Here is a 23,669-nt window from a genome sequence, read left to right as displayed (position 1 = left end):
GCTTAACTTAAAAGACATTCTACCGGTCTTACCTGCTTATGTATAGAGTAGGCAAAGAGGAAAACGTTTAATAATACTTTGGTGTGTTGGGACTATTTTTAGTTTGTGTCTCATACATTTTGCTTGTGATGAAAGTGAGGTCACGTCTCTTAATAGTCAAATTAATTAGGTAGGCCTTCATACCTGCGATTGCTCAAAGCCATTCTCTTGAGTCTCCAGTCCAGAAATTCCCAGGGTCCTCAGGCTGCTAGGCCAGTTCAGAGCCACCACCATGGTGGAAAGTGGTCAGTCCACTGAAGGGCACTGTCTTCTACTGAGAGCATTGCAGCGGGGCCGCCCAGAGCACTGCCCCATCCATGGCTGTTTCTTCCCTTCCCAGCAGGTTTTTAAGATGGGGGGTCAGGACAGGTTCTGCCAGTCTCCTCCTACCAGCTCATGTTATGCATGGACCTGTCTCTTTTCCTTACTCCACTCCTCCATCTCCCTTCCTGGTCCACAGTATATTTCACAAAGTCTTGATTCTTATTCTTTTTTTTAAACCTGTGTTTGTGGAGTGGTGGTGGGGAGGGATTAGGGAATCCCAGCACGGTGGAAATCTTTCTTCTTGGAAAATTTCCTTCAAGCCCGTATTACAGTGAGTCAGGACATTTATTCTATGTTTATATCACTGAGGAGGACATCTGAATGTAACATCTCAGGCTGAACTTGGCACCCAGTTTTTTGGGTTTTTTTTTCCGCGGTACGCGGGCCTGTCACCGCTGTGGCCTCTCCCGTTGCGGAGCACAGGCTCTGGACGCGCAGGCTCAGCGGCCATGGCCCACGGGCCCAGCTGCTCTGCGGCATGTGGGATCTTCCCGGACCGGGGCACGAACCCGTGTCCTCTGCGTCGGCAGGCGGACCCTCAACCACTGCACCACCAGGGAAGCCCGGCACCCAGATTTAAAGTGGCTTCATATTTTTTTCAAAAGCAATGTGTGCTTTTTCAAAGGTAATATTATCATTCCCTAAACAGTAAATTTTACGTGCAATGCATTTTCTGATAGTTTTCATTTATTCTTTAATTCATTCAGCACATATTTAAAGAGCACCTACTATGTGCCAGGCACTCTTCTAGGCACAGATGAGCCATCAGAGAAAAAACTGAGAAAAGCCCGGGCCTGAAGAAACTTAAAGTAGGGGGATGGTGAACAAGCAATACACAAAGGAACATCACAGGGCTTTCCTGGTGGCGCAGTGGTTAAGAATCCGCCTGCCAGTGCAGGGGGCACGGGTTCGAGCCCTGGTCCGGGAAGATCTCACATGCCGTGGAGCAACTAAGCCCATGCGCCCCGACTACTGAGCCTGCGCTCTAGAGCCCATGAGGCACAACTACTGAGCCCGCGTGTCACAGCTACTGAATCCCACGTGCCTAGAGCCCATGCTCCGCAAAAAGAGAAGTCACTGCAATGAGAAGCCCGCGCGCCTCAATGAAGAGTAGCCCCCGCTCACCGCAACTAGAGAAAGCCCAGCAACACACAGCAACGAAGACCCAATGCAGCTAAAAAATAAATTAATTAATTAATTAAAAAAAAAAGAAACATCACATATGTAGTAGGTCAGTTAAGAGCCGTGAACATAAAATGAATTAGAGAACAGGGCAAAGTGGTAGTTTTCTCACAATTCTCTGAGGAAGGCACTGTTTATCCCCATTGTACAGATTCGGATCTGGAAGCCCAGAAAGGTCAGGCGACTTGTCTTGAACCCACTTAGGTAGTGAGTTAGTAGTAAAGGTTGCATTTGAATTTCAAGTCAAGCACGGGCTCTTAAGTTTAGCTGCCTCTAAAGTAATGAAACTTAACTTCTAGCAAATCCCCAAATGCTGGTTTCCTTGAAAATTTAAAGTCTCTTCTGTTGTATTGGTGTGTATACACAAACACATTTTAAAGTGAAAATAACTGCCTTAATTTCAGTATCAGGTAGTAAGCACAGTGTTTGTGTAAGGTATTTTAATTTACACTAAATTAGAAAAAAAATGGAGAATCCTCATAAAGACTGTAGCATTTCCAGTGGGCCTTGAGGGATAAGTAGGATTTATTTTTTAAAATTATATCCTATTTGGGGCTTCCCTGGTGGCACAGTGGTTGAGAATCCGCCTGCCGATGCAGGGGACACAGGTTCGTGCCCCGGTCTGGGAAGATCCCACATGCCACGGAACGGCTGGGCCTGTGAGCCATGGCAAAAAAAAAAAAAGAAAAAAAAAATTATATCCTATTTGAAACATGTAAAAGACTATTTAACGTATAAGTTATGAAGATTAATATGATGAACACCCGTGAACTCACTACCCACAGTTGTAAGTATACAACCCAATGAATTGTCACAGGGCGGACACACCTGTGAAACTAGCATCTCGTTAAAAAAGACAAAAGACCATTACCAGCACCGGAGACACCCGCTCATGCCTCCCCCAGCCATCCTCCCTGTACCCCCGCACCCCCTGCCAAAGGTAACCACTATCCTGACTAATGTTACAGTTTAGTTTTTCTTGTTTTTGAAATTTATCAAAATGGAATCATGCAGTGTTTGCTTTTTCATGTCTGGCTTTTCTTTTTATTTATTTATTTATTTATTTTTGGCTATGTTAGGTCTTTGTTGCTGTGCGCAGGCTCTCTCTATTTGTGGCGAGTGGGGGCTACTCTTCCCTGCGGTGCATGGGCTTCTCATTGCGGTGGCTTCTCTTGTTGTGGAGCACAGGCTCTAGGTGCACGGGCTTCAGTAGTTGTGGCACGCAGGCTTCAGTAGTTGTGGCTCGCGGGCTCTAGAGTGCAGGCTCAGTAGTTGTGGCGCACGGGCTTAGTTGCTCCGCAGCACGTAGGATCTTCCCGGACCAGGGCTCGAACCCGTGTCGCCTGCATTGACAGGCGGATTCGTCACCACTGCGCCACCAGGGAAGCCTCGTGATTTGTGTTTTTAAAGAATTACTGTGATTGCTGTGTGGGGAATGGGTTGCAGAGGAATCTAGGTGATACATGCTTTCTCATCATTTAGGATTTTATTCTATACTTAGATTAAAAAAAAATCTCCCTAGCTCTTGGCAACCACCATTCTACTTTCTGCCTCTATGAAATTTGGCTAGTCTAGGTGCCTCATGTAAGTGGAATCATACAGTATTTGTCTTTTTGTGACTGCCTTATTTCACTTAGCATAAAGTGCTTGGGGCTCATTGTGTTGCAGTCAGAATTTCCTTTTTAAGGTTGAATAATATTCCATTTATGTTTAGAGCACATTTTATTTATCTATTAATAGACATTTGGGTTGCTTCCACCTTTTGGCTTTTGGAAATAATTTTACTATGAACATGGGTAAATAAATACATGTTTGAGTCCCTGCTTTCAGGTCTTTTGGGTATATACCTATGAATGGAATTACTGGATCATATGGTAATTCTATGTTTAATTTCTTAAGGAACTGCCATACTGTTTTCCATAGCGGCTGCACCATTTTACATTCCCAACAGCAGTGTACAGGGGTTCCAGTTTCTCTACACCCTTGCTAATAGTTGTTATTTTATGGGTTTTTGATTGTTTTTTTCATAGTAGCCATCCTAAGGGGTGTGAGGTATTAGCTCATTGTGGTTTTGATTTGCGTTTCAGAAATCTAAAGCTTTGGAAGTGTTTAAAGAAAGGCGGATGGGGCCTCTACCCTCACTAGGCCAGAGTGGACCCAGGCGTATCCATTAGGAAGCTTTCGCAGAGGTCCTGGTGAGAGAGGGTGGTGGCAGAGGAGCTGAGCGGGGAGGGTGTACTCCAGCAGAAGGAACAGGACTTGGTGGTAAATTGTCTATGTTTGAGGAGGTGAAGGGCAGCAGAGAAGCTGGGAACACAGACCCTGGGTCTCTGGCTTGATAATTGCGTTGGGAACAGGTTGGGGGTGGTGTTTCTGGTCCGTCCCCCTCCCCCGCCCCCCCCAATGAAGTATTCCTGAGAGAACGACTTGTTAGCTTCTTTCAGTGAGGTGTTTTTTTTTTTTTTAAGACACATATTCTTTTATTTCTGTTAAACTGAATATACAGTTATTGTTCCCTAGGCAGCCAACTTTTACTTATAACTACAATTTAATTTCACGTTAACAAAACACACAGTGAAAAGACAACTTTGTGTAGATCTAATCACAATAGTAAATAATTTATACAAGTTTTTTTTTTTGTGACCAAACAACTTCAGGATTTTGTATAAATTCATCGATAGATGTATTTACAGCAGGGGCACAGGGAGGGGCTTCTGAACTCTGGGGTCAAGAATCAGGATGTTCTTGTCTGAACAATAGAAGGAGCAGATTTCCAACAATGTTAGAATATGGCAAATAGGTTCTTAGTTCAGATGAGGTCCGTCCCCGTTAGCATTTGTCGTAATTTAACTTTTTCATCTAACTTATTCGTAACAGAAAGAGTGTGAGCAACCTAGTTGGTTTGCTTCTTTGATGCCTACTTAGAGCCAGAAGCCTTATCGTAATTGTTGCGTATGCCCACTGCCTGGGAGGGCAGGTGCTCAGTTTTTTGCCTGGTTATGAATTAGTGACTATCAAAATGTGGGGAAAGCATTTCTGTGATCCACCGGGATTTTGTGGTACATATTTGTAATCACTTCATAACTCTGAGATGTCATTATAAGGAGGAAGTTGTTGATTATGTTTTTATTGAAATTAAGTAAGAAAAATCTAATCATTTTGTTCTTGAAAGTGAGAGTAAAATTTGTCCTAATATAACTTGTTAATTTCACTGTTTCAGTGACTTATATTTATTTCATATCCTACCTATTAATATGACCAAATTTATATAGTTTTATTACAATAACAACAAGCTTTAGTGTGTTTAAAAGTGTTGTATGCTTATTACAAATTCACAGTGTCACTCAAGAAGATTCAGTAAACAGAGGTGGTAAGGTGATTGCAATGCAGGTTTTAGGGACTTCCCTGGTGGTCCAGTGGTTAGGACTCCGAGCTCTCACTGCCGAGGGCCTGGGTTCAGTCCCTGATCAGGGAACTAAGATCCCACAAGCTGTGTGGTGTGGCCAAAAAAAAAAAAAAGGTTCAGTTTTTAAAATGTGAGGTGGTAGCTTATAAAAATACTGGTACACAGAGTTATCACTTGTCTCGAATGAGTGCTTTTTTCTCAAGGCGTATTTAGTTGTCAAGTTCTAGTATGCTTATTGATAACATTAACGTTGTTGTTCTTCGGCAGAATTGTGTTTCTGCTGTTCAGTTATGAAATGCCCTTTCGCTCTCATTGTAGATCCGACGGAGGCGCCTGGCACGACTTGCTGGTGGACAGACCTCCCAGCCAAACACCCCGCTCACCTCTCCCCAGAGGGAGAGCCCTCCGGGGCCTCCTGTAGCAGCCTCAGCCCCAGGCCCGTCCCAGAGTCTTGGTCTCAATGTCCACAACATGACCCCAGCTACCTCCCCCATAGGTGCATCAGGTAAGCCTTGCCTTCACACCTGGGACACATTTATCGTTCCCACAACTGTAAGCTTGCTCTTAACGCTTACAGTTGTGGCGTTTCCACAGCAACATAAAATGAATTGAACAATTGCTGAATTGAACAGCAACTTTTTAAAATCCTGCAAGCAGTAGTTTAAAGATTAAGATCATTAGAGTGTGTTTTGTTAATGTCTATTCATTTTGATAGTGATCTGTTGAAGCTACTTGTTTTCCTTTCTATAGCTTTCATCTTTTTTTTTTTTTTTTTTTGTGGTACGCGGGCCTCTCGCTGTTGTGGCCTCTCCCGTTGCGGAGCACAGGCTCCGGACGCGCAGGCTCAGCGGCCACGGCTCACGGGCCCAGCCGCTCCGCGGCATGTGGGATCCTCCCGGACCGGGGCACGAACCCGTGTCCCCTGCATCGGCAGATGGACTCTCAACCACTGCGCTACCAGGGAAGCCCAGCTTTCATCTTTTTTTTCAAACAGGGTCAGGTCTTTATCTCTGGTGGCAAGGAGATTAAGACTAAATTTGGTTCTGTTGATTTCATGAGTTTGGTTGATGCTTTTTTTTTAAGATAAAATAATCTGAAAATGCAAGATTAAACTAATGGTCAAAATGAAGGGAACTTACCTCCTTAAGCTTCGGTCATGCCTCCACCCACCTACTCGAATATGTGGCCAGTTCTTGTTGGGCTTGAACTGTCCCTGCCCTAACTGCAGGCTGCGCCGCGGATCCCATCTCCTCTCACCTACCCAGAACCTTTGTTCCAACAGTTCCTGTCTCTCTCCTGCTTCATCTGGTTTTCCATCTCAAGTGGAAACCTTTTATTTTTTCTTTTAACAGCCATTGTGCATGCTGTTCTTTCTCCCCTCTTGGGAGTAAATAGAAAGGAACTCTCTTGATCTCATATACCCTGCCGGCTTCCACCCCACATCTCTGCACCCCTTCACAACAGAACTTCTGGAAAGAGTTGCCTGTCCTCAGTCTCCTCCTTCTGTCCTTGTACCTCTGCTGAGTCGAATCCCGTCAGGTGAGGCCTCCCGTGGTCCGCTCTGAGTCACTGTCTGATCTGACTTGTCAGCCCCGTTCACTGTGGGTTTGGCCTTATTCTCCTTGAGGTGTCTGTTCGCTCCGGAGCATCACACTCCTGGTGTTCGTCCTGTCTCCATTCTTAGCTCTTTGTATGAGTCTTTTTCGTTTCCCTGGCTTCGAAGTGTCAGGGTTCCAGGACTCAGTTAACCTCTTGTCCTCTCCGTCTATGCTTATTCTCTTATTGATTTTATCCAGCTTCCTGGGTTTAGCTGGTATTTCTAATCTGATGATGCCTAAGTTTATATCTCCAGCTCAGACCTGTCGTTTGAACCTCAGACCCACGCATCATCTACTACACATCTCACAGGTAACACGTCCAAAATCGAGCTCCTGATATTTCCTTACATCTTGTCTTTTCCTAGGACCCCTTCTCAATAAATGACAACTTTTTTTTTTCTGGTTACTTAAGCCTAAAACATTCTCTCTTCTTTTTACCTCATATTCTAGATCGGGGGTCAGCACACTCTTTCTCTAAAGGGCCAGATAGTAAATATTTTTGGCTCTGCAGGCTGTGCAGTCTCTGTCACAAATATTCTTCTCTGCCCCGTAGCACAAAAGCAGCCATAGGCAATATATGATGAACTGATGATCATTGCTGTGTTCCAATAAAACCGTATTTACAAAAATAGGTAAGAGTGGCCTGTGGACTGTAGCTTGCCGACCCCAGCTCTAGGTCTATCAGCAAAATTTAGAACCAGACCCGATTCTCACCATCTCTTCTCATCTCACCACCTCTCCAGGTTCAAGGCACTAGCATATCTTGCCTGGATTACTGGAGTGGGCTCCAGACTGGTCTCTCCATGCCTACCCTTGCTTCACCTCAGTCTGTTCTCAGTGTAGAGCCATACTGGCTCCCACTAAAGCATAAGTACAGCATTGTATGACAGCAGCGTTATTTTTTACAGCAAGCAGGATAGTTACTATCACAAACCAACAGACTCGGGCGACTCTGAATGGTTAGTTCTTGGCAGTGTGCCTCTCTGCTGTTAAGTCCCGATTGTGTTTCTCATATAATCATCATTATTCATAATCATAAATAGGTAGATATTATTAGCCAGGCTCTTGGCAGGTTGGATAAACAGATTTTTAGGGATCTATTAAATAAACAAGTTTAAACAAAACAAAATAGAAAACGAACCCCTCGTAAGACAGGTCATATCATTTTCTGTTAGCTCCCGGCGTCACTCAGAATGAAAGTCAGAGTCCTCACCTCGACCCGGGGCCACGTGTGACCTGGCCCTGCCCCGGCCCTACCCTCCTCTCTCACTGCCCTTCTTGCGTCCTCTGCTCCAGCCATACTGGCTTCCTCTCTGTTCCTGGAACATTCCAGGCATGGTACCTAGTGGGGGCCTTTTTATTTGCTGTTTCTTCGCCTAGAATTCTCCTACGCTAAAGTCCACATGGCTTTTTTGTTCAGCTCTTCAGTTGTTTATCCACGTGTCACTTTCTCAAAAAGGCCTTCTCTGGGGCTTCCCTGGTGGCGCAGTGGTTGAGAGTCTGCCTGCCAGTGCGGGGGACACGGGTTTGAGCCCTGGGCTGGAAGGATCCCACATGCCGCAGAGCAACTGGGCCCGTGAGCCACAGCTACTGAGCCTGTGCTCCGCAACAAGAGAGGCCGCAATAGTGAGAGGCCCACGCACCGCAACGAAGAGTAGCCCCTGCTCACTGCGACTAGAGATGAATAAATAATTTTTTTTAAAAAAGGCCTTCTCTGGCCACCTTGTATAAAAGTGCAACCTCTATCTGACATAGACACTTTTTCTTTGGGCTCCTGTCACCAGCTGACATAGCATGTATATTACTTGTATATCCTGTTTTCTCTGCTTCCTCTGCTAGAGTATAAGTTCTGCGGGACAGGGACTTGTGTCCATTTTATTCACTGCTGCGTGCCCAGTGCCTTAACAGTGCATGCCACGTGGTAGGCACCGAAGAAAGATCTGTTGATCAGTAAGTGGATTGGAAGAGCAAATGACCAAAACAACATAGGCATGTGTAGTTCAAACAAAAGAAATCTCAGGCGGTTGTGATAGCTTTCCATGAAAACAGTGTGAAACATCATGAGGAGGAGGCCGGCTTATGCTTGCCTCCTTTGGTCCTAGATGGTAAAAATAGGGCCAGTGGGTAGCTTCATTATCCATTGAGCATGAAGGGACGGCTTCTGTTCCAGAATGATGTGCTTTCTAACAGAGACAAATACTGGGTGGGCTGCCACTCATGGGAAGGAGGTCCTCATCCGGGAGTGACTTGGCAGTCACCTGGCAGCCTTCTAAATTGAGATGCTTTCAGTTACAAGTAACTTTCAGTTAAAGTAACTGAAGCTGTAGTGAGTCCTACAAGTTGTTTCTCCCATCTAGTCCCAGCTTCTTTTTTTTCTTTTTAATTTAATTTGTTTACTTATTGGCTACGTTGGGTCTTCGTTTCTGCCCATGGGCTTTCTCTAGTTGCGGCGAGCGGCTACGCTTCGTTGTGGTGCGCGGGCTTCTCATTGCGGTGGCTTCTCTTGTTGCGGAGCACGGGCTCCAGGGGCGCGGGCTTCAGTAGTTGTGGCACACGGGCTCTAGAGCGCAGGCTCAGTAGTTGTGGCACATGGGCTTAGTTGCTCTGCAGCATGTGGGATCTTCCCGGACTAGGGCTCGAACCCGTGTCCTCTGCATTGGCAGGTAGATTCTTAACCACTTCACCACCAGGGGAGTCCCCAAAGTGATATTTTGTTCTGTTGTTTTGATTTGATTTTAGTTACAGTATTTAATTTATATCGATTCTAGATAAAGTCAAAGAGACCCTCCGTTTTTTTTAAGTTTAAGAAAGAAGTGGAGGGCTTCCCTGGTGGCTCAGTGACTGGGAGTCTGCCTGCCAATGCAGGGTACATGGGTTTGAGCCCTGGTCCGGGAAGATCCCACATGCCGTGGAGCAACTAAGCCCGTGCGCTACAGCTGCTGAGCCTGCGTGCCACAACTGCTGAGGCCCACACGCCTAGAGCCCGTGCTGTGCAACAGGAGAAGCTGCTGCAATGAGAGGCCCGTGTACCGCAACGAAGGAGTAGCCCCGGCTCGCTGCAACTAGAGAAAGCCTGCATGCATCAACGAAGACCCAACACAGCCAAATAAATAAATAAAAAGAAAGAAGTGGGGTCCCTCCTAGATTCTAGATGGTGTGTAGAGATTGGGGAACACTGGTAGACATAATAAATTCTGGGGAGAATTGCCCCACTTGAGCCTTGTGAAGATCATATGGAGGGTTGAGGAAGAAAAGAATTCAGATGATATTCTTGTCGTCTTATAAAAATATTGCAAATACAGTATATTATACTATATGATATACTCTGGCACTCTATTACTATAGGGTTATTGTATACATAGTATAGCAGAGCACCCTATGTTACAAGTATAGTTACTTAAACAACTTATTGTAATTATCAATTTAATTTTAGAACTGGTTTTTACAAGGTGGAGATTTAAAAGCTGCTAAATTGATATCCCATAAAAATTGTTGAACTTTATTATTTTATTAAAAAGTTGTCAGTCCTTTCAGTGTGGTAGGTAAAATGATATTCTCTTCAGGACATTGTTGATGCTCTGTTATTTACTCCTTCAATAAATATTTATTGAGGACTTATTTTGGGTTACACTGGAATTGATGATTTAAAGTTTTACTGTCTTCTCTAAGCTTATTTCAAAATTCTCACTACATCAAATGCTTTTGGTATTTTACTTTAATCTACTTATGAATAGTAAAAATTTAGTTTCTCTTTCCCTCCTGAGTCCTGCAAAAGTTTTAATAAACAGGTCTGGGACTTCCCTGGTGGTGCAGTGGTTAAGAATCTGCCTACCAATGCCAGGGTCACAGGTTCGATCCCTGGTCCGGGAAGATTCCCACATGCCGCGGAGCAGCTAAACCCGTGTGCCACAACTACTGAGCCTGCTCTCTAGAGCCAGTGAGCCACAACTACGGATCCCGCGCCACAACTACTGAAGCCCGCGTGCCCTAGAACCCACACACCGCAACTACTGAGCCTGCATGCTGCAGCTACTGAAGTCCACACACTCTAGAGCCCGTGCTCTGCAACCAGAGAAGCCACAGCAATGAGGAGCCCACGCACCGCAACAAAGAGTAGCCCCCGCTCGCCGCAACTAGAGAGGGCCCGTGCGCAGCGACAAAGACCCAGCACAGCCAAAAAAAAATTAAAAATTAAAAAAAAAAACCAAACAGGTCCATGTTAAAACCTGCTGTCGGGCATGGATAAAGCATTCAACGAAGAGAGACTTGAAAGGGTGGCAAGTGGATTTTCTTGGGATGCTGGGAGGGTTAAAGTTTCCTCCACTTGATAGTTGTTTCAGCTACAAGTGATAACTCAAATTGTGTTGTTTTGCTTTTTAAAATATATGAGCCATTTTCCTTTCAGCAACATAGGTATATATTTTTTAAGTACTTGAAAATGCCTGGGTAAACTTTTCTTTTTTATAGAAAGATATTCATAGAGTTAAAGTAATTTTTAAAATTCTATGAAAAAGATGGTTTTGAAGACATTACTAGAAACACTGTGTCCCTGTGTACCTGGCGGTGGTTCACTACACTGTGGTCTCTGTGAGGGCAAGGATGATGTCAGGATTTTTGTTTTCCCCAAACTATCACAAGATAAGATCTTCAGTTAATAAATGGATTGATCTGTATTTAAGGACATGGCTTAGATGGATCTATTCGACATCTTATTATGAAAATTCTAAGCATACAGAGAAGTAGAAAGAATTTTGCAGTGAATGCTTATATACGCATCACCTAGATTCTACTATTAACATTTTACTGTATTTGTTTTATCATACATCTCTCCATCTGTCTGTCTCTCTATCCATTCACTAAGGTATCTTATTTTTGGTACATTTCAAGGATATTTCTGGACTGTCTTGGAAGCTGATTTGTACTCAGGGACCATAGTTTGAATTAGTGAAAGAGAAGGTGATGAGTTAGTTTTAGGTATCAGACGTAGCTCTGTAACTGACCTCATGTGATATCTGTTGATAAATTATGATTTCTTGCTAACATTCCTATGATTTTAATGTTCCTTCAACCTTCAGTGTAATATTCTGATAGAAAGTCCTCGGTTGCCAACTGTAATGATGGTGTGAATGCCGATTCTGTGTGTTTACTGTGGCCGTTACGAATAGCTTTGACGTTATCTCACATGAGACTTCGCCTTTCATGTCTCTTCTGGTTAGGAGTAGCCCATCGAAGCCAGAGCAGTGAAGGAGTCAGTTCTCTCAGCAGCTCGCCCTCCAATAGCCTTGAAACACAATCTCAGTCTCTCTCACGTTCCCAGAGCATGGATATCGATGGAGTCTCTTGTGAAAAAAGGTAAAGTAAGCCAGGTTTCCAGTAAGCTGCTTTGTTGTCGGAAAGGGAAAGATCCATTCACTTTAATCTCTAGTCCAGTGGTCTCAAATGCCAGCCCAGAGATCCATGGCAGTCCTTAGCAAATCAGAGCTAAATATAATAAATTGAAAGGTCTTTGTTTTATTCTGAAATGTTCTGTATACCTTTTTTTGTTTTTGGTGTTGGAATGTCTTTTACGAAATAATGGTATAGGTGGTAAAAAAAAATTTTTTTTAATGTCTTTATTTTGTAAATGCAAAGTTGGCAAGCATAGGTCAGCCCCTAAAAATTTCTGCAAAGATTTACTGCTTGGTGAAATTTTAAAAGTTTGGAAGGGTATAGGCAGGTAAGCCCCATATTCTAGGAGCTCCATGAGGATCAGGGTGTCTTGGAGCAGAGCCTTCCTGTGTTGCAGGTGTGCTGTGACAAGATAACAGAGTCGCTGAAGGGTTGAGTACTCCTTGGGCAGCCAGACCTCCAGGGCCTGGCTCCTTTGCCCTCAAGCAGCCCCCTCTGTTTATGTCAGTGGGCCAGACAGATACCATTTTCTGTGTGTGTTAAGATATTGGGGTGTCGTGCACTTGGTGGGTTGGGGTGAGGAGCCAGGTCAGGGGTTACCCCGCATTAGGCAAGAATTCAGAAAGGACTACACTTCCAGGAAGAAGATCAAGTAGAAAAAAATCAACCCCATAGAGTAAAAACAATTGTGTTCTTATTACCTTTGCTCTGAGTGGATGAATTTTTAAAAATCAAGTCAACTCTGCAATTTCTTGGCCAGTGGGTAACTTTCACATGGGTTTAGAACCTAAATTTACACTATCGTGGTAGTCTGAAAAATCTCAGGCTAAGAACTGTCATAGACAATGGACTCTTTAGTGTCTTTAGGCATCTAGCAGATATAAACATAAATCATCCAAGTCTTTAGAAAATGTCCTTAGAAAAATTTCCAAGAAATATGAACTGATGGTCAAAAATTAAAGCACGCTAGAAAAAGCCACCATGAGTAAGAAGAGTCTGTAGAATCAATAAAAACAGAATTATTCACCTAGATGTTTTTGGGGTTTGGAATTATGAAATACAGAATGTAAAATTTGTACGTTTAAATAAATTTAAGAGTATGGAAAATATGAATAAGGTATAAGCAACTATAAAAACAACCAAGCACATTTGAAAAAGAACCAAATAGAATTTCTAGAAATGAAAATAATAAACAGTGGATTAAAATAACTAAAGAGAAATTAACAAATGGAATGATAGAGCTGAAGAACTTATCCAGGGTGTACCACAAAGAGAAAAAGAACTGAAAAATATGAAGGGTATTTAGAAATATAGAGGACACAGATCCAATATATATCTAATAGAAATGTCAAAAGGAGAGAATAGGCAGACTGGGAGATTCCCCACCCTTCTCCTTATTCCATGTTTTTTCCTCTGCTGGTTTGGAAGCCATTATCAAAAAGATAAATGGCTGAGGATTTTTCTGGAGTTGATAAATGTTATGAATCCTCAGATCAGGAAGCCCAACAACTCACGAGCAGATTAAACAAAGAGAAATTCATATCCAGACATTTTATAGTAAAATTGCAGAACACCAAAGACAAAGACGCTTAAAGCAGCCGGAGAGAAATGAGAGATTATCTACAAAAGAACAATAGTTTGATAGATGTCTCAGTGATGGAGGCCAGAGGATGGTGGAAGTAGCATTAAGTGCTGAGAGAAAGTAACTGTCAGCTGGGAATTATGTGCCCTTGTGGAACTATCTTTTAAGAGCAGGGGTGAAATAAAGACATTTATAGATTTAAAAAACAAACTAGAACAACCTGATAGTCTGCCACCAGAAGACCCGAACTTTTAACAGATGCAGTTTAAGACGAAGGAAAATGGTCTCAGGACTAATGTCTGAGATGCAAGAAGGAAAGATGAGTCAAGAAAATATTAAATATGTGGTAACCCTAAACACTGATGGTGTAAGACAGTAATAACAGTTTATGAAATAGTATAGGGGAGAGAAGTAGATCATCAGGTAGATCTAACATACTGAACAGCAGTGGCAGGTAAGCCGGAAGGGGAGTGATCTGTATGCTTGGGAGAGGGGTGAAGACAGTGGCCAACTTTTAGATTTTGAGTTAAGAATACTTGATGAAGTTTCAAGGGTAACCACTGAAAGAATAGAAAGAGTTTATTTTCAAACCAGCAAAGGGAAAATATGGAATTGGGGTGGGTAGGGAGGGGGTTTAAGTCAATTCAAAGAAAGGGAAGAAAGAAACACAGATTTTAAAAAAGGCAAACAGCACAAAATAAGATGGTTAAAAGAAATGAAAATACGTCAGTAATCACAGTAAATCACAGTGAAACGTCAGGTTGGATTAAAAACAAAATAGAACACAGCTTTATTCTTGTTTACTGAAGGCATACCTGAAACATTAGGTTAGAGAAAGTTTGAAAATAAAAGAAAGGGAAAAATATATACCGGGCAAAAATACTAAACAAAAGAAAATTGGGGAAAGTATATTAATAAATTAGACTTTGCCACAAAGTATTACTAGAAATAAGCACTGTACAGTGATAAGTGTTTAGTTTACCAGTAGGATATAACAGTTTCCAAAGTATATGCACTTAGTAATGTAATAGCAACATGAAATAAGGCAAATCTTGATAGAACTAGAGGAAATTGACACAGACATAATCATAATGGGAGGTTTTTAACATGTCTTCTTCAGTCATCAATAGAGCAAAGAGAATAAACATCAGTAAGCATATGGACAAATTAAACAACACAGCTAACAAGTTTGATCAAATTGAAAGATACAGAATTTGGCACTCTGCAGTTGGAGAATACACATTCTTTTCTGATAAAATCCATTGACCCAGAGGTTTCAGGAGTCAGAATCATACAGATCACGTTTTCTGACATTAGCTTAGATAATTATATAAGGTAAAAAAATCTTTTAAAAACCCATCATGAATTTGGAAATTTTAAAAACAGATCATGCTTCTAAATACAAGTCAAAGAAGAAATCATAATGGAAATTTGGAAGTATCTAGAACTGAACAATAACAAATATTACATATCATCATTTGTGTGTTGCAGCTAATGTGCTTCTTAAAGAGAATATAAAGCTATATATAATACATTAAAAATGAAAAATGGAAAAAGAATATAAATAAATATTGGGAATAAAACCCCTTTTCTTGGAATACTTTTCCTCTGGATATGTGCATGGCTAACCTCCTTCATATTTTTGCCCAGATAGCATTTCAGTGAGGTCACCCCATTTAAAAGGGGGAAAGCCCTGCCCTCTCAATTGCCTTTTTCCTGCTCTGTTTTCTTTAATTTTTCCATAGCATTTATCATATACTATATGCTTTGTTTATTGTTTGTTATCTTTCTCCCTTTAACTAGAATGGAGCTCCATGATGCAGGGATTTTTTTGTCTGTTTGTTTGTTGGCATCTCAGACACCTGGAACAATGCCTGCATAGAACGGGCACTCAGTAATACTTGTTACTGAAAAAGAATTCTGCAAAAAATGTAAATATGCAGGATGCACATAAATTTCAAAATTTGGATGAAAATCAAATTCCTAGAAAAACACATTCTCCCAAAATTGACTCAAGAAAAGAGAGAGAACCTGAATAATCAAAAAAACGTGAAATAAATTGAATCAGTATTTTAAAATTTTCCAAAGAAAGCACGTTTCTTATATGATTTTATAGGTAATTCCAGCATTCCAACTTTACACACATTTTTCAGGTAATTTTTAAACTTACCAAATCAGTTTACGGGACTAATATGACCTTAATGTACAAAACCAGACAAGAATAACGTAAAAGAAGAAAATTAATTACGTGGTAATCATGCTTATGAACATATTTGCAAAAGTCTGAAGATATTGGCAAATCAAATACTGCAGCACATAAAAAGAAGACAAAACATCTATGGGGCTAGATGCCAGGAGAGCAGTTACTGTGGGCTAGCGTAGTAGTGATTGAAAGGGTCATGAGGGGGACTTTTGGGGTGCTGGTAATGTTCTGTTGCTTGATCTGGGTGTCGGTTACATTAGTATGTTTCCTTTGTGAAACTGTTCAGCCAAACACATCATGTATGCACATTTCTGTATAGTTCAACTAAAAGATTAGTTAAAAAAAATAATATAACATGACCAACTTGGGTTTATCTTAAGAATGCAAAGGTGCTTTAACATTAGAAAATCTATAAATATTATTCACCACATTATATATTAAATAGAAAAGCCATATAATCTTGGAAGTTGCAAAGGTTTGATACAATTCAACATTGATTCATGGTAAAAATCTTAGCAAACAGGAGACAGAAAGTTGTATCCTTAAACTGTAGGGCAGAGACAGAGTTCACCAAATATTCCACAGGCTCCCCTGCCTTTCCAGTCTCCTTTGCCATTAGATTGGGGCCAATTAACTAGTTCTGTCCAGTAGACTTGTGAATGGAAGTGACATGTGTCACTTTTAGGTGAAGGCAGTTGAGCCGATGATCCTCCTCCATCCCTCTCTTCTCTTGCTCTAGTGACCTTGGAGGCTGTATATTGCAGACGGCATAGATTAAAGATGGCGTAAGGTTGCTTCACTCGTCAAACTTTGCGGAGGCAAGAAACAAACCCTTATAGTGTGAAGCCTCTAAGATTGCAGAGTGTATGTGTTACTACAACATAGCCTCTTATTCTCACTAATATAAAGGACATCTACCAAAAAACCACAGCAGCTCTCATACTCAGTGGTAAGAAATTAGAAGCATTCTCTTTAAAATCAGGAATAAAAAAAGGATGAGTGCTGTTTCTGCTTCTATTCAACATGGGATCCTACCCACTGCAGTAAAGCAAGTTAGGATTGGAGTGAAAGAAACAAAACAGTTATTATTTGGAGATAAAATGATTGCCTTATAAGCCCAGTGTATAAGTAAACAAGTAGCTTATAAGAGGTCTGTGTGTAAAGTCAGTTACATTACTATGTACTCGCACAAATTAGAAAACTTAACTTTTAAAAAGGCCCATTCACAATTTTATTTAAAAATATTTGGTGCTGGCCTTCCCTGGTGGCGCAGTGGTTAAGAATCCGCCTCCCAATGCAAGGGACACGGGTTCGAGCCCTGGTCCGGGAAGATCCCACATGCTGTGGAACAACTACGCCTGTGCGCCACAACTACTGAGCGTGGGCTCTAGAGCCCGTGAGCCACAACTACTGAAGCAAGCCCGCACGCCTAGAGTCCATGCTCCGCAACAAGAGAAGCCACCGCAATGAGAAGGCCGCGCACCACAACAAAGAGTAGCCCCCCCTTGTCACAACTAGAGAAAGCCCGCACGCAGCAGCAAAGACCCAACACAGCCAAAAAAAAAAAATATATATATATATATACATATATATATATATATATATATATATATATATATGGTGCCTAAGGATAAATTTAGCAAAAGAAGTGGAAGACTTAGGGAGAAAATTATCAAAGTTTATTGAAAGAAGACCTTAAATACTTGGAGAGAGGTACCTTGTCCATGGATAGATCAGTAACATAATGAGGTCTTTTCTTCCCAATTTGATCTATAGAGTCAGTGAAATTCTAGTCAAAATCCCAACAGGAGTTTTAAGGAACCCGTCAAGCTGATTCTTAAGTACATGTGGAAGCAAAGGGCCAAGAATGGCCAAGGCTCTCCTGAGGTAGAACAATAAGGTAGAGGCGTTGACCTAGCATATAGCAAGGTTTATTGTGAAGTCGTAAGTACAACACAGTGGTATTGGCTCAGGGACCGACAGATTGTCTAATGGAACAGCAATGAGTATCCAGAAGGAGACCTGCACGTGTATGACAGTTGGACATATGACGTAGGTGATTTCATATTGGTGTTGAAAAGGATGGTCTTTTCAATAAGCGGTGCTGGGACAGTTATTTAATGTGGGGGAAATAATATATGTACTTCACCAGGTTTTGTCATCAGGCTCTGATTGATTGTATATCATTTAGAAATAGTATGTATAGAAAACCTGCTCTTAATTTTTGTGTTTGAAAGTGAGCCTAAGAAAATAACAACTTGAGGAAAATATTTCCAACAATATTATTATTATTTTTGAAAGTGAGCCTAAGGAAATGACAACTTGGGGAAAATATTTTCAACAAGAATGATAGAATGTTTATATCCTAATATATGAAGAGCTCTTAAAAATTAATGAGAAAAAAGATGAACCTTTATTATTTTGCTTTCCTGACTGATTTTGATTGATAGTTTAAAACTTTTCCCCAGGGAATTCCCTGGCGGTCCCATGGTTAGGACTTGGGTGCTTTCAGTGCTGAGGGCACAGGTTGAATCCCTGGTCGGGGAACTAAGGTCCTTTAAGCCATGTGGCACAGCCAAAAAAAAAAACCACAAAAAACAAAAACTTTTCCTCAACCAGTAGCTATGACATTGGGTGGATTTATCTAAGGTGAAAGACTGATTGTCTTTTATACTTAAAGCATGTCCCAGGTGGATGTGGATTCAGGAATTGAAAATATGGAAGTTGATGAAAATGACCGAAGAGAAAAAAGGAGCCTCAGCGATAAGGTTGGTAAGAGATGAAGCCCTTGCTTCTGTTTTTAGTTACAGGTAATATAAATAAACACTGCTTCATGTCTTGTATCTGTAAAGTCCATGAGAGAATGCCACCCCAAACCAGCAGATCCTATTTAGTTGACTGGGTTTTTTCTTTTACTTTTTTCAGGAAAAGTGGGTAGCCTTGATCACCCTTATTAGTGGAGGTATAACTCAGTCCTTTTACCTGATAAAAATCCTTCAGTTATCTTTGTTTCAGGTCCATGTTTTTTTCAGTAAATGTTAGCAAATAATTTAGAGCTAATTTGAATTTTTTTCTGTCTTTAATTGCTTAAGCAAGTAGGTCATCACATCTTTGGTTGTATTCTGAGGGAAATGACTGGGAATTGAAGCAAGAATGTGAGGAAACAGGAGGCTTTTATATTTTGTTATCATCTGAGCCTTAGTTCCCTATATTTAGAAAAAGGATTTTTTGGGTTTTTGGTGTGTGTCATGGTGTAGAACTGGTAGAGATAATTGCATCACTTTCTGTTCAGTAAATTATTGGTGTTCAGCAACATTATTAGAAGCTGGGCTGTGGCCTCCTGGTGGTGCAGTGCTTTATTTTGTATAGGTTTTGAGTGTTTACAAAGTTCTTTCATATATGATACTTTCTGTGATGGAAAGTAGTGAAAAACATTGAATTCTGGAAACATTTCTAGAGAAAAATTGGTTGTATACCTAGAATGTCAACCTGGTCTTTTAGCATTCAGAAAAGTAAATAAATGGGATATAGGTACATCCTTTATCACTGTCTTCCTTGGCAATTCCTGATAACAATCCTGCTGGTTTATACTCCACCCACCCCATAGACTTCCGTTGTAAGCTCGTGAGACCTACATGTTGTAACCTTGAAGTCATAGTAGCAAGTTTATTTTTCCCTAAATCAGTAGGTGAATAGTTTTATGCATTTCTAAAATATCCTCATTTGTAAAAAATGAAATCAGAATTAGCTATTTCTATTAAAGTCTAACTCACACCTCCTACTACTTGAAATTAACCCCCAAATCTTCTCCCTCACAAGGAGCCTTCATCAGGTTCTGAAGTGTCTGAAGAACAGGCCTTACAGCTGGTCTGTAAGATCTTCCGTGTCTCCTGGAAGGACCGGGACAGAGATGTCATCTTTCTTTCTTCTCTTTCTGCACAATTTAAGCAGAACCCAAAAGAAGGTAGGAATCAAGCTCAGCTGTCTTATTTCAGAGCCCTTAATAGAAAACCAGGATGAAAACTCTTTTGTCTTTCCCTCCTGTCCACATTCATTGTCTTGCTTTGCAGTTGTATTTTTGATTACAGGGATACTTCTTGATGAGGCCACTGCTGTTTGGCTACTTTCCACCTATCTTATTGATAAATTATTTTTTTTACTTTTTTGATTTCTCTAAAAGAAAACCGTATAAATAAGTTAATGGTCTCTACTGTCTCAGGGTTGAAGTTTTTTCCTTTGCAATAAGAAGGTGCTTAGAGAGAGCATTAGTGCCTCTTATACTCTGGGCAGGAGTATACTGGGTAGTCTCCGGGGATCCTGAGAGAGGCGCTCTGGATGGCCTATGCCTGCTGTAAGTGCCTCCCGGGTCATATGGAGACAGTGGAGTAAATCGGCTTGATTAAACTGCTTAGCAAGATAGCACATGTTGATATTTTGCAGTGTTTACAGGATTCTATTTTAAGAGGCTACACTAAACCACACTTACAGCAAAGTAATAAAACTCTTAGCAAGATACCAGCATTACAGGGCACACTCACTTTTCTCTGCAGCAGTCATCTCGAGAACAGAAGAGGGAGGGGAAGTGCGCCAGAGTGTTCTACGTATCACTAGTATATAACCTCCCTGATGGCAGGAATTTTTGTCTGTTTTGCTCACTGATGTATTCCCAGTGCCTGCACTTAATAATCCCTCAGTAGATACATTTTAAATGAGTGAATGAACATCAAGGAGATTGCATTCCCTTTTCTCTGCTGCTTGTCTTCCATGACAGACATGCGCGCGCGCGCGCGCGCACACACACACACACACACACACACACACACACACACACACACACACACGAGTCCTCTGTGTTCCTGGTGGATGGACAGTTTACTTCTGACTTCACTGAGATCTTCTTAACTCTGGTTATAGAGATGAGCTTAGCAACCATGAGTTTCAAAACCCTGCCACTTGTAATTATTGTAACTGTTAAGATTCTTAAATCTGTCCAGTACATATATAAGTGGTAATTTTTAATAACAAATCAGATAAGATTTACATGGGTTAGACATTTTATTTATTTAGTAATATTTAAAATATATCTAAAGACCTACAGTAAAGCAGTTGGGAGCTGCAAAGAATAAGAAGGAAGCTAGAAGACAAGAGTCTGCTCCAGAAAGGCAGGTGGTGACTAAATATTAGACCCTTCATAAAATACTTTGAACTTTGTACTTAACAGTTTAACTATATAAACATACAGAGGTGAAGAAATAGTAACCCAGTTTGCATTTCTAGTGTGATAAACTAACCTCTGTAGTTGGGAGTAGCTTCTTTTTATAGTTAATATATATCAGCAGTGACTCTCATCAGCTGGGCTCCAGTTCTTTTTTGTTTTTTTTCTAATAAGCTTTCTGTTTTGGAATAATTTTAGATTTACCAAAAGTTCTAGAGATAGTGCAGGGAGTTCCTATATACACTTCACGCAGTTTTCCCTAATGTTAACATCTTACATAACCATAGTATATTTGTCAGAACTAAGATCTTACTGTTCACTAAACTCCAGACCTTATTTGGATTTCACCAGGTTTTCTACTGACGTCCTTCTACTGTTCCAGAATCCAACCCAAGATACCACATCGAACTTCTCTGGTTCACTTTGGCTTATTCAAGGACTGTGTGTATGAAGAACCATGTGTAACCTCTTCTTTATTCTGCCTTTCCAACAGTGTTCTCTGACTTTAAGGACTTGATTGGCCAGATTTTAATGGAAGTGCTAATGATGTCCACTCAGACTAGAGATGAAAACCCATTTGCCAGTCTGACAGCCACATCCCAGCCAATTGCAGCGGCAGCTCGGTCACCAGACAGAAATCTCATGCTAAATACCGGCTCCAATCCAGGAACAAGCCCCATGTTCTGCAGCGTGGGTTCCTTCGGTGCCAGCTCTTTATCTAGGTCGGTGTGGTTCTTTTTGCACATGTCATTGGTGGTAAAATAGCCAGGAAGTACGTAAGAGAAGGGAATGTTCATTTGTGGGCCTGTCATGCAGATTATGACATGTATTGTGTTTGGGGGATGGATTGACTCATTGAGGAGATATTGTCTCTTCCACTTGGGTCTCTGTGGCTTTCCATGGTTAGGCTACTGGTAAGTTAAGTTTTAGGAACAAATGACTGTGTATAGTATATTATTCTCTGGAAAGAAGGCTTTCTCATATTATAAGTATAGCCTCTAAATCAGTGCGGCAGTCTACTTACAGTTATTTAGGTGAGTCTCTAAAAGATCTCTATACTTGAACGCTTAGAGATATGAAGTGCAATTATACTATTCTTTAAAAACATGATATTTTCCATTTTAGTTATTTATCTCAAGCTTTTCTTCAATTTTCTCTCCTTTCCTCCCTTTCTCAACTCGTTTAGCCTCTATGAGACTAGCCCAGCTCCCAGCATGAGTGTCTGGAGCTCTGTGCCAATGATGAGTCTGCCTCTGGCCCCCCCGTCCCGGGCAGCCAGCCAGGCGTCCACTCCTCCCGCTTCCCTCAGTCCTCACGGCGCAGCTGCAGGGACACCTGCGGGAAGCCAGCCCTCGTCTCCGCGGTACCGGCCCTACACTGTCACCCACCCCTGGGGGTCGTCATCTTCTCCTGCCCCGCGGTCCTCGGGCAGCTCCATCCTGTCGAGCTCCCCAGGCCTGCCCACCCCAGCTAGTAGCCCTCAAGCCGTGCCCGCCAGCTCCTCCCGACAGAGACCCACCGGCGCGGGGCCACCTTTACTGTCCGCCTCATCCGGTGCGGGTGCCATGAGCAGACGGCCCTCCTCCCTAAGGAGCTCTCCTAGGTATCTATGCAGCAGGAGAGTCGGGTGCGTGTTTGCAGTGCAGGGAGAGGAGATTAACACGGTTTGGAAGAACTGTCGTGTGGCACTGACCTCGGTTACCTGTGTTTCTCTGTTTGGGGTCATTAACCCGCGTGTCTAACTGGTTCGGTAGACTCGTGCCCCGAGTCCACGCCCAGCCAGGCTTCAGTCACATCAGAAGGTATGGGTTGCTTGATGGTGAGACCCTTTCTTCCCTTCTTCCCCCTCACTCTTCCTCCTTCCTGTACAAAATAAAAAGAAGTCACTTGGTGTTTGAAATCGAGTGCACATGTCATGCCTCCTGACAAATGAATTTCAGAGACTGGCCAGCTTGTATTTGAGAGTTGGGGCTCACAGGACCACTTTCCCACGTTTCGTACTGTTGCTATTCATAGTTGAAATACAGTCAGACCAAGGGGTTGAGGGAGCAGATCCCTTACCTCTGGCAAGTGGTTATGCCTTGACACTTTGTTTTCAGCCCCTTAGAAAGAAGCAGTATCGTGACTCCATTAATCCGCGCCCTCCACCCCTCAAGGGTTCCTATGCCTTTATATAATTTAGGTGAATTATTTTTCTGCATGTCAGTAGACAAAACTTGTAGCGTAAGATTTCATTAAAAGGCCAGCAATTGTAGAAGCTTTCCTCCTCTCTGTTTTCCTTTGTTCCCTGATGACTTTTTTTGCTTTTGTTACGGTAGTATGTACGACAGTCCTTTCTCCTTCCTCTTCCTCGCACTTTCTGGGGACAGTAGTGATGAAGATGGAGAAGAAGATGATGATGATGGTGATGATGAAGGTGGTGGTGGTGGTGATGAGTTTTCTTGTGTCCAGTTTGGGTCCAGGTATCAGAGGAATGGAGTCTTACCCCTGCATGTGCCTAGGTGCTTAGGAACTAACTTTTATAAGTCTTAATTAGAGGTGTGCTTTGAATCCAAACAGGATAGGGTCAAATGACTCCAGGTGGCCTGAAAAGTCAAGATGTGAGAAACTTTGCATGTACTAAAGCATTAGGACCTTCTCATGGGGTAAAGTGGTACATAGAAAAAAATTTCATAGTTGTTGCCTGACAAGTTTGGAGAAAAACTTACATGTAATCATTTGTCAAGAACATG

General features: G+C 41.8%; 1 protein-coding gene across 1 annotated transcript in view; it reads left to right on the top strand.

The window, feature by feature from the left end:
• The window catches only part of UBE4B (ubiquitination factor E4B), a 111,298-nt gene that overhangs the window by 23,974 nt on the left and 63,655 nt on the right, over positions 1-23,669 (top strand). Inside the window, exons 2-8 of the mRNA XM_082679355.1 lie at positions 5,270-5,456; positions 11,766-11,901; positions 18,403-18,490; positions 19,542-19,686; positions 21,431-21,659; positions 22,124-22,540; positions 23,256-23,399. Coding sequence (XP_082535481.1) covers positions 5,270-5,456; positions 11,766-11,901; positions 18,403-18,490; positions 19,542-19,686; positions 21,431-21,659; positions 22,124-22,540; positions 23,256-23,399 — 1,346 coding nt within the window. The remainder of the gene's footprint in view (positions 1-5,269; positions 5,457-11,765; positions 11,902-18,402; positions 18,491-19,541; positions 19,687-21,430; positions 21,660-22,123; positions 22,541-23,255; positions 23,400-23,669) is intronic.

This window comes from Grampus griseus, assembly GCF_964374135.1.
Source record: "Grampus griseus genome assembly, chromosome: 1".
NCBI classification, from domain to species: domain Eukaryota; kingdom Metazoa; phylum Chordata; class Mammalia; order Artiodactyla; family Delphinidae; genus Grampus; species Grampus griseus.
The sequence above is the reverse complement of the archived record's forward strand: the minus strand, read 5'-3'. Positions and strand labels throughout refer to the sequence as shown.